At 51.6% G+C, this 11115-nt stretch overlaps 1 protein-coding gene across 1 annotated transcript; it reads left to right on the top strand.

Annotated features, from left to right (window-relative positions):
• Nucleotides 1–1014: 1014 nt before the first annotated feature.
• CCK (cholecystokinin) lies at nt 1015–8034 on the top strand. Its single transcript, XM_002759760.6, has 3 exons — nt 1015–1081; nt 2140–2355; nt 7622–8034. Exons 2-3 carry the CDS (start codon nt 2142–2144, stop codon nt 7753–7755), a joined length of 348 nt encoding a protein of 115 aa, XP_002759806.1. The 5' UTR covers nt 1015–1081; nt 2140–2141; the 3' UTR covers nt 7756–8034.
• The last annotated feature ends 3081 nt before the right edge of the window (nt 8035–11115 follow it).

The following is an 11115-nucleotide window of genomic DNA, read 5'->3' as shown; positions in this document are numbered from 1 at the left end:
GCAAACTCCAGCACCGGCAAGCCGACTAGAACTCAAAGGACCTCAGGGTGTCGACAACAGAGGCGCTCCGGAGCCGGGAGAAAGGGAAGGGCGCACGGCAGCCTCGGGGCCTCCCTTCCCTCCACCAGGCGGGCGAGCGACGAGCGGCGAGGGCCTCATCTGCAGGTTGCTCAGCTCAGTTCTGGGGGTCCTGGCCAGGGTGTGAGCTTGTGGGGCCTCAGGAAGCCGGGACGGGGATGCCGTGGTCTCCCCGACCTCGCGGGCGTGCGGAGGGCCAGCTCCCAGGACCCTCGCCCGGGAAGGAAACACATTTCTTCCCCAACCGGATTCCTCTGAGCAGAGCCAGATGCTGTCACCCCCGTTTTACAGCTGGGTAAAGAAAGAGAAGCCCCAGACGCCACAGCCAGCTGGGCCGGAGCCCTGTCACTGACCCGGATCAGTGGCCCTGGGGAGCCTGGAGAACTGCGAGGGCTTTTCACCGGGCTAAGAAGAAGGTGACGACCCCAGGCCTCCTCTCTCCCGCGAAGGAGCGCACACAGGTGTGAAGTCCCCGCCTCGGACGCTCCGGGGTGGGGGCCGCCCTCTCCCTCTCGGAATCGCGGCATCCGAACTCTCAGCCCGGCCCCAGGTCCGCCCCCTCCCGCCCCCAGGTCTCCTTTCTGGCCCCTCCGGTCCCCAAAGCCAACCAAACTCGCGGCTGCTTCTCCATCCCGGAGGAGATGCCAGACTCCAGATTCCCACCTCCGAGAGCCCCGCCCTGGAACGCGCAGGGGGGCGGGGACAGGGAAGGGTTGGGGCGAAGCTCCTCGGACCGAGAGGGGCGCGGACACAGGGCGCCCCGCCCGGGAGGGGTTAACCGCACCCCACTGGACCGTCTCCCCTCCCCCCGAGCCACCTCCAGCCGCCGCCTCTGCGCACGTGTGGCCGCCCGTCTGCGTCAGCGCTGGGAGACGCGGGACTGGCCGCCCTCGCCTGGCGGGGCTATTTAAGAGGCAGCGTCCGCCCGTTTGCCCTGAACTTGGCTCGGCGGCCGGGCTGCTCCGGGGGGAAACGCCAGGCCAGCTGCGCCCTGATCCAGAAGGTAGGTCTCTCGGTTCGTCGGCGGGGGCGCCCAGCGTCCTGTGTCTGTGAAGGATGCTGCTTCAGCTGTGTGCCCATTTCCATTTGGCTTTTCTGTTTCCTGCGTCTTCCCTCCGAGAGCTCCAGAGACATTTCTTAAAGTCAGAAATCAGGGCTCTAGATCTAAAAGTGAGGTCTGGGTGGGTAGAGCTGCTTCAGAGCCTTTCACGCTCCCGCATCGACCTTTTGCAAGCAAGGGACGAACTGTCCATTTGCTGGGATTCGCACGCAGATTGATACTTGCCGTCTGTTAACACAGCGGTGCAGGGGACTTTGCAATCTTTTCCAGTAAAACATCAGAGGGTTTTAAGACTTAAATTCATTTTCTAAATACTGCAGAAAATTTCGGGGCTTTCAGGATGTAAACTTGCGGGTGTTTTCTCCGCCAGCAATCGAAAATGCAGCGGGGCTTTGGAAGCCTGAATGCTGGGCACACCCTTGTGATTTTAAAACCTGCCGATGTTTTGCTTAGTGGTTTACTGCCATTTTCCACGTACACTTTGAGGACACTTTATAAATACGGGTTTTATTTCCTGCTCCTACATTTTAAACTGTGCTGCTCTTTCTCACCACTTGCTGTATTTCCACGCTGAAAGCTTGTTCGCCATCTGGAAAGACGCTTCCTTTAGCCGGTGTCCTCATTTCTCCCACGGAGTCTTCCCTTTAGGATATTTGTTTCACACTATTTTTAATCTCTTGGGGTTTTATTTTTCGTCTTTCAGCTAGAGGCACTCTACAAACACTTCCTCAAACTTTAGAAAATCAGAAAACATTCCTTCTGCTGAACCCGGCAGAAAACAGGGTCTCTGGATGCGGAGTTCCCAAAGACCAGCCAGGTGCGCCCGGGCGCGCGCTACGGCTGGGGTCCGCGTTTGGCGCCCGCGTGCTTGCAGCGGCCTGGCGGGTCCGGAGCGCCTGCCTGTGTTTGTCCTGAGCCGGCTTCTGGGTGCCCGGCAGCCGCAGGAGCTCTCGGACGCCCAGCCCCTCCGTTAACGCCCCCTCCTCCTTTGCTCCCTGCAGCCATGAACCGCGGAGTGGGCCTGTGCGTGCTGATGGCGGTCCTGGCTGCCGGCGCCCTGACGCAGCCGGTGCCTCCCGGAGAACCGGCCGGCTCCGGGCTGCAGAGGGCAGAGGAGGCGCCCCGAAGGCAGCTAAGGGCCGTGCAGAGAACGGACGGCGAGTCCCGAGCGCACCTGGGCGCGCTGCTGGCAAGATACATCCAGCAGGCCCGGAAGGGTAAGAATGCGCCTCCCCATCCCTCACCTCTGCCCTGGTTCCCAGGCTCCATGCAGACCCTCTTCTCCAGGGCCGGCCCGATGGAGGTAACCTCTCTCGGTAGGAACCAAGCAACGTGGTTTCTGGCCGTCCTTTGTAGCAATCTGAGAAGGGGTACGGAGGACTTCATTTATAAGTAAGGGGAGCCTTCCTAAAAAGCTTTCTTTGAACTAATTTTTAGCACAGTGTTGCTTATTAAGTTCAACACCATTTTACCAAACCAGTAAAAGATAATAATTGAACCTGAGGAAAGCGTTCCCAGATACACCAAAAGCCCTCTACTGAAAACGCAAAGGACCTGGGAGCCACCCAGTATACCAACCCTTGGAAATCCTCTAGCAGGAAGGGGTCAGTGCTGAGAATGCCTGAGGTCTGGCTACAACCGTTTTAAACAGCAATGCCAATGTGTCCATTTCCACCAAAGCATGTCACAGAAGGAAAGAACCAGCAGCAGTTTTCTGTTCTCCTTGCAATGACTTAGAAATGATGACCCAGCAAGGGCGGCGTTTGTTTTTCCTTTGGTGTTACAGTGGTCTCAGTTGTGGCAAGAGCGGAACAAGTCGGTTTTCTCAGCCCCAAAGCCTTTCTCCAGGAATTCAGCACTTCACTAGCTGAGTGGCACGCAGGCAGCCCTGACCTGAGGAGAGCTTTCTCCTAAGCTTCCCGCAATTCTTCGTGTGATTCCGAGGGAGCCCCTCTTGGGACCCATGGGGATCATGCTTTGGATTGGGGCAGCTCTTTCCTCCAACTTTATCTCCAGTGACAGTAACAATGGACACTGGCTGTGGGACAGTGTGCTGAACACTACAAACACAGCCGGAATTAGAAGAATTCAGCAGGCCAGGCACAGTGGCTCACAGCCGTCATCCCAGCACTTTGGGAGGCTGAGGCGGGTGAATCACCTGAGGTCAGGAGTTCAAGACCAGCCTGACCAAAATGGTGAAACTCCATCTCTACTAAAAATACAAAATTAGCTGGGCATGGTGGCACATGCTTGTACTCCCAGCTATGTGGGAGGCTGAGGCAGGAGAATCGCTTGAACCCAGGAGGTGGAGGTTGCAGTGAGCTGAAATTGCGCCACTACACTCCAGCCTGGGCAACTAGAGCGAAACTCCATCTTAAAAAAAAAAAAAAAAAAAGAATTCAGCAAACATTGCTGGAAGGGGTGTGGGAGGTGTGTCGCCTTTTCCATGAAGCTCTCTTACCCATCTTGTGTGCCAGGGCCTGGATTTGGCCAGAGAGGGATAAGATGAAGAGCTTGGCTCTGCAGAGTTCTGTGGATTCACATGAAGGGAAGACTGGAACTCTTTGACCAAAGGGCTTCGGGAGGAAAGAACAAATCAATGATTGGTTGTGTTTCTTCCTATCTTTGGGAAATGGCCCTGGCTACCACCTTCTGTTTTGCTTTCCTGCTAATGAAGTTGAAAAAGATGGGAATAGTAATCAGGTGGAGAAGGTCTGGAAGCTTCTGGGCTTCTGCTCTCCTCTGCCTGAAAATAATTTAGTACCTGTCCCCAGACACGGGCTGAATTTCCGCCAGAACAGTCTGAAATGTCCTGGGCTTTTCATCGATCTGTGGGTCTGGAACTTCCCTCGCCCAATTTAGGAAAGACCTGTTTTTCTTCTACATAGGCTGAGGATATCTGCAAAAAGGCCTGAAATGTGTCAAATTGACTCTTGGTTCCAAAATTGTTCTAGTCAAAAAAAACTTATTACCAAATTATTTTCTAGAACCAACACTAGACGATGGCTCTTAGAGATAAATCTTAGCCGGAAAGTTCTTTCTAGTCCCTCTTCTCAGTGGATCGTACCGAGCAAAGCCGGGAGGGAACAGCAATCACTTGGAAGTTTAGATGCCAACACCCAGGATCGATGCTAGCTGAAAACGACCAGACTCTTTGACGTGACAAACACGAGCTGGGAATAAATCCTTACACATATAGATACTGCACAGTTTCTTTGAGTATTTTACATATTTTGAAATCATATCAGATTTTTGCTCCACTATGAATGTATTAGGCTTAAAAGTTCTAAACCAGATTACATTCTTTGAGCAGTGCTTAAGAGTTTATCATTAGGAAATGTCTGCAGTGCTTTCAATAGCCCAAGAAGAAGCAATTCTATTGGAGGGCAGTGGGTAAAGCCACCTAGAGGCATTGAGTTACACCTGCCCTGTGCCCAGCAGAGCTTCAGTGCTGCATTGACACTGCCTCTCACAGTACAGCAGTCCTGCACAGTGAGTATACTGTAGCCATTTTGCCAGCGTGGAAGCTGGGCCTATAGAAGCCTGGGTAACCTACACGTGGTTGCACATCTATGCAACAGCAGGGCTGAGACTCTACCCAGTCCTGCTCCCCCCAGGAGGGCCTGGAAGCCCTCTGTGCTGCCTATCCCACCTTTTAAAGTGTAAAAGAGCTAAGCCCTTCAGTTGTAGCAAGAGCTGAGCAAGTCACTGTTTTCTCAGCACCAAAGCGTTTCTCCGGGAATGAGGTGATTCAGCGTCTCGCTAGCCCAGTGGCCTGCAGACAGTCCCGTCCTGAGGCTAGCATTCCCCTAAGCTTCTTGCAATTCTTTGTGTGATTCAGAGGGAGGCCCGCTCATGTCTTGTGGCCCAGAGGATCAGGCTTTGATCCCTTCCATACATCAGATGCAAACCCCTACTCTATGTCAGCACTGGGAAAGTGAGTGAGGACCCTGGTAAATACACAGAACTGTATGTGGAACGGGGAAGTCGGGGTACAAGATAAATACAACTTCCATGGCCTAACTCGGTGCCCCCACCGTTAACTGAGGCTGCTTGCTGGCATTGCTGCTGTCACTTTGCTTCCACTAGATCGAAATCTGGGTCGTGCCCAGGCTCACACAGCAGGCGGGAGGACAGGTCATATTTCCATGTGACTGTGGACAGGTAACTGGGTCTGTAGGTTTTGCTGAATTCAGGGACTAATATTTCACCTGAATGGTGAACAATTAAATAGCAGGGCTGGTTTTCTTCTACGTAGGCTGAGGGCATCTGCAGAAAGGCCTGGAATGTGCTGACTTGACACTTGGTTCCAAAACTGGAAAGCGTTGGGGTTGGGGAGAGGCAGGATGGGGACATCTCCCTGCATTGTTTCTGTTTTAAATTCAATTTGCTTAGTTTTATTACCCAGGTTAACTGCCTTTGCATTTTTATTTATGAATAAATAAGCCACAGTCTCACTCCACTCAGCCTGTGGGCAAGAGCTGGCAAGGGCAGCCTCATGCAGAAGGGACACAGGCCAGTGTCACAGGAGGTGGGGACACAATGGGAGCCCTTGAATGGGCCTCCACTCCTCTGCCCTTGAATTGGCCTGGGCTTTGTGCACTGAGGTTCTGCAGGGCCTCTCCTAAGCCTGAGCTTGCACAGAAGGTGCTCTGCTGATGCCACCCCAGGAGGCTACTGTCTGTGAACTCTGAGCTAGGACCGTCTCATGCCTCCAAATAAACTGCCTCTACATGTCCCTGCTCACTCAGTGTGAGCTTACAAAAGGGTCACACTGCTCCTGAAGACTTAACTTCTAAAGGGCCCAATTCAGGTTCAGTTACTGTATTTTGGTCAAAATTGCTGATTTAAATCACCTCCCTCCTGCCCTTCTTTATTACTGCGCTGCCAAGGTTTTCATCTGACAGTCTTTTTCTGAATATCATTTAAAAATGATATTGATTTATCATTAAAAATAAAACAATCATCTTTTCAAAGTACTTATTGATAAATGACAAAAGACTTTCTGAATAAAACTTTCAAATTCATATTTTTAAAGAGTATTTATAGAGCGAAGGCACTTTATTTTATTTTATTTATTTATTTTGACACAGAGTCTTGCTCTGTCACCCAGGCTGGAGTGCAGTGGTGCAATCTCAGCTCACTGCCACCTCTGCCTTCCGAGTTCAAGCAATTCTCTGCCTCAGCCTCTTGAGTAGCTGGGATTACAGGTGGGTTCCACTGGGCCTGGCTAATTTTTGAATTTTTAGAAGAGACAGGGTTTCATTGTCTTGGCGAGACTGGTCTTGAACTCCTGACCTCGTGATTCACCTGCCTCGGCCTCCCAAAGTGCTGTGAGTACAGGCTTGAGCCAGTGCACCCAGCCTATTTTTTATTTATTATTACACTTTAAGGTCTGGGATACAGGTGCAGAACGTGTAGGTTTGTTACTTAGGTACACATGTGCCATAGTGGTTTGCTGCACCCATCAACCCATCATCTACATTAGGTATTTCTCCTAATGCTATTCCTCCCCTAGTCCCCCACTCCCCAACAGGCCCTAGTGTGTGATGTTCCCCTCCCTGTGTCTGTGTGTTCTCATGGTTCAGCTCCCGCTTATGAGTGAGAACATGCAGTGTTTGGTTTTCTATTCCTGTGTTTGCTGAGAATGTTTCCAGCTTCATCCATGTCCCTGCAAAGGACATGAACTCATCCTTTTTTGTGGCCGCATAGTATTCCATGGTGTATATGTGCCACATTTTCTTCATCTAGTCTATCATCGATGGGCATTTGGGTTGGTTCCAAGTCTTTGCTATTGTGAGCAGTGCTGCAATAAATATGCTTGCACAGGTGTCTTTATAGCAGGATGATTTATACTCCTCTGGGTATGTACCCAGTAATGGGATTGCTGGGTCAAATGGGATTTCTGGTTCTAGGTCCTTGAGGAATTGCAATACTGTCTTCCACAATGGTTGAACTAGTACACTCCCACCAACGATTTTATTTTAACCATTCCAACGTCTGTTGTTAATTGTGCTCCTTAGTAACAAGAGGTCTCCACGAGTCAGGTGTGCTGATGGACATTCAGGGGTGAATTTAGGAACATAAGTACTGGGAAATCTTTGCTTGGTTTCAGCGGAGGCCATCTATAGGAGGAAAACACCCACCCGCAAAATGGAAGAAAAGGCAGGGAGACTCAGGAAGATCTAGGCAAGTCCCTAGCCTGCAAGGCTAGAGAAAGTGAGTCCATCTAAATTCTTTGCAGAACGCAAAGCACACCCCTAACTTGTAAACAGTGTCCTCCCTGCAGTTACACAGACACAGGTCCTTCTCCTCCTTCAGATTTTGGTCCATCAATTCCACTACTTTGATAGCTCTCGGAGACCTTGAAAGTGGGTGTCTGTTATATTGTGTCTGGCGTTTTCCATTGCTCTCCTTCACAAATTGGACTAGAGATGCTCTTAAATGTAACGCCCCTGTCTGCTTCCTCCCCGCCCCTTGCAGCTCCTTCTGGACGAATGTCCGTCGTTAAGAACCTGCAGAACCTGGACCCCAGTCACAGGATAAGTGACCGGGACTACATGGGCTGGATGGATTTTGGCCGGCGCAGTGCCGAGGAGTATGAGTACCCCTCCTAGATGACCCCGCCTCCGTCAGCCCAAAGGGAAGCACCCTCCCAACCCAGAGGAGGCAGAATAAGAAAATGATCACACTCATAACTCATTGTCTGTGGAGTCTGACATTGTATGTATCTATTTATTAAGCTCTCAATGTGAAAAATGTGTCTGTAAGATTGTCCAGTGCAGCCACACACCTCAGCAGAATTGTGCAAATGGAAGACAAAATGTTTTCTTCATCTGTGACTCCTGGTCTGAAAATGTTGTTACGCTATTAAAGTGATTTCCTTCTGCCCTGTCCTTCCCTGCGTCTACTGAGGGTGAAGGGCTCCATTTGGTCCTCAGAACGTGCAAGGAGGGAAGCCTGATAGATGCTACATCAGGACAAATCCCTGTAGCAGATGTCCCTAGAAACGGCTTGGGAAACGCAGCTCAGTCCTGGAGGTGACTTTGCTGCAGGCCGGGTAGACAGTGAAAGGGCCATCGTTAGGCAGCTCCAGACCCCAGGCCTGGCCACAGTGACCCCCTATCTTGTTTGCCAGTCCTACTCCCACCAGGGCTCCCTTGAGGTTCTCTTGGCCTTTAAACAAGTTACACGCAGTAGCTGGTAGTGGTTTGGATACATTTGATCCCCCGTGGCTCTGTGGCACAGAGGTTATCATCCTTCCTTTATAGACGAGAAAGCAGTCTCTCAAGAGCGAAGGTGGCTGACCCATATGCCCCTTCACCTCTGTTTCACTTCAGTGCCAATGAGATTCAGACGGGAGGCCGTACGTTCCTAGGCTGGCAGGCCGTTCGTCGCCGCAGCACTTCTCCAGCTGAGTGCACAGGAATCAACCCTCGGGGAATCTGTTAAACTGCACATCGGATTCAGCAAGTCTGGGTGGGAGCCTGAAGCTCCCAGGTGACATCGGTGCTGCTGGTTGCGGAGAAGAGGCTGTAATTGCTTTTCCTTGTGTCCCGCTGTGTGTTGGAGTTGGTGGGACTCCAAAATGCTGCGGGGACGCTGGTGGTTACACAGAACAGAAGCCAATCTGCCTGTGGGTTCTCTGCAGGAATCAGTGCGGGAAACTGGTCCGGAGCGACACCCAGGGATGATCCGGTACCCACCACCCACAGTGCAGCCTTCCTGTGCCTCCTGCTGAGGCCTCCGAGACCCCCCATCCTCGTCCAGCAGAGGCCCTGGGTGCCCAGTGGAGCAGAACCTGGCAGCCCCCAAGGGAAAGGCATTGAAAACAATATGGCAAATCTAAAGCCTTACCCAGCCCAGCACTACCTACTGCTGGCGCTCGGTGCCCCCCTTTTTAGTGTTGGGGATAGGACACTGGGAGGGAGCCCCAGGAAGACGTGGTCAGTACAATCCTTTCACTTGAGCTGGAGCTGGGATTTGGTGTAAAACTTACTCCAAATGCTAACACCGTATTGGTCCCTCCTGAGGTACGGTCTCATTTGGTCCCTGCAATTGTTCTCCAAGACCGAAGACTGCCTCATAGCTCAGGTGTCCCTCCCCCACTCAGACCAAAATACCCCGATGCCTCTCCCCTCACAAAAATCACTAGTTTTATGGGCCTGTGGGGGTTATGTGCCCTTGCGTGTGTGTTGTGCGTGTGTGTGTACTGTTTCTTTATTGGGGATGGGGGATGAATGAAGGGCTTGGAATTTAATATAGAATCCGCAGTGGGGAATGGATGGTGAAAGTCTGATCTCAATTACTGATTTCTGAATCATCAAGGAAGTGGGCGTTAAAATATCGTTTTCAAAGGTGAAGTCATGACTCATACAACACAAAATATGTCAAAGTATCATTTAGCTCTCCAATTACTAAAGGAACCAGTGAGATGCCACAAGCACTTCACAGCAGAATCTGAAGGAGAGACATGTACAGGTAGCTAGGAATGCCAACGGAGAGGAAACAGGTTCACATCCGCAGGTCGAGAAAACACACCGTCTGGAATGATCTGTTATCCGCAATACAAGTCAGTTGTGTCATTAGAGGACAAAATTCACTTATGTTTCTTTAAGTTTTGTTTTGTTTTCCTGAGGCAGGGTCTCGGCTCTGTTGCCCAGGCTAGAATACAGTGGCGCAATCACAGCTCACTGCAACTTCAGGTGTGTGCACCACTCCCAGCTAATTTTTGTACTTTTTAGAGAGACGGGGTTGTGCCATGTTGCTCAGGCTGGTCTCAGACTCCTGAGCTCAAGCGACCCGCCCACCTTGGCCTTGCAAAGTGCTGGGATTACAGGCACGAGCCACCGCACTTATGCTTAATAAGCAGGAATTGTTGGCATTTCTCTCAGTTTTCCAGGGATTGTAAATCACCGAGTCAAAGACAGACCCCAGCCCCACCAGATGACTGCCCAGCGCTCCACTCAAAGGACACCCAGTCATCCCCTTTGCCCGTGTCCAAGCCTTTCACAGCTTTATCTAACTGAGGAAAGGGAAAGGCAACAACGATCCCGGCCTCCCCTTGTGTGCTGTACAGTCTCCCCGGCATCAGCCCAGGAAACAGTCCCATTCCCGTGAGCGAATCATGATTCCACTCCTCCAAGAGGAAACAGGAGCTCAGGAGGGTTAAGTGGCTTGCAGGTTCACATGCTGCCCAGAAATGGCAGTGCCAAAATGGAAGCTGCTGGCTCTGGAACTTCTCTATGAAAGAACTTAGAGCTCCTAACCCCACTTTAAAGAGGCCTGAACTCACACAGAGAAGCCAGCCCCTCCTAACCCCACTTTAAAGAGGCCTGAACTCACACAGCCACAAAGCCATGCCCTCCTCCTCCTCCACCCAGCTGTGTGATCCCAGGCAAGCTCATGCCCAGTCTTTTCCCCCTCTGTCCATCCTCCCCTCGCTGACCCCACTTTTCCTGCTAGCTGTTGTTCTGAAATCCCTTGGGAGTGCAGGAAGTCCACCCAGGCCACACCCTCTACAGCTACTCCTGCTGTTGCGTCCTCAGCTCTGCCAATTAAGGGTGCTCGGAAGTTTCATTTTTGTTGATCCACCAGAATTTAAAAGCTGGAGAGAGCAATGGCTATGATTTTAGCTCAGCCCACACCCTATCCTGTCCCCAAGGCTGGAGTGCAGTGGCACGATCTCAGCTCACTGCAAACTCCGCCACCTGGGTTCAAGTGATTCTCCTTCCTCAGCCTCCTGAGTAGCTGGGATTGCAGGCCCCTGCCACCACGCCTGGCTATTTTTTTTTTTTTAGAGACAGGGTTTCACCACATTGGTCAGGCTGGTCTCCAACTCCTGACCTAGGCGATCCGCCAGCCTCGGCTTCCCAAAGTGCTGGGATTACACGCGTGAGCCCTGCACCCAGCCACTCCCGTTTTACAGATAAACTTGCCCAAGATCACACAATGAATGAGGGACAGATTTGCCTGGT

This window comes from Callithrix jacchus, chromosome 17, assembly GCF_049354715.1.
Source record: "Callithrix jacchus isolate 240 chromosome 17, calJac240_pri, whole genome shotgun sequence".
Lineage (NCBI taxonomy): Eukaryota > Metazoa > Chordata > Mammalia > Primates > Cebidae > Callithrix > Callithrix jacchus.
Note: the sequence above shows the minus strand (reverse complement) of the source record. Positions and strands in the feature narration are given on the sequence as shown.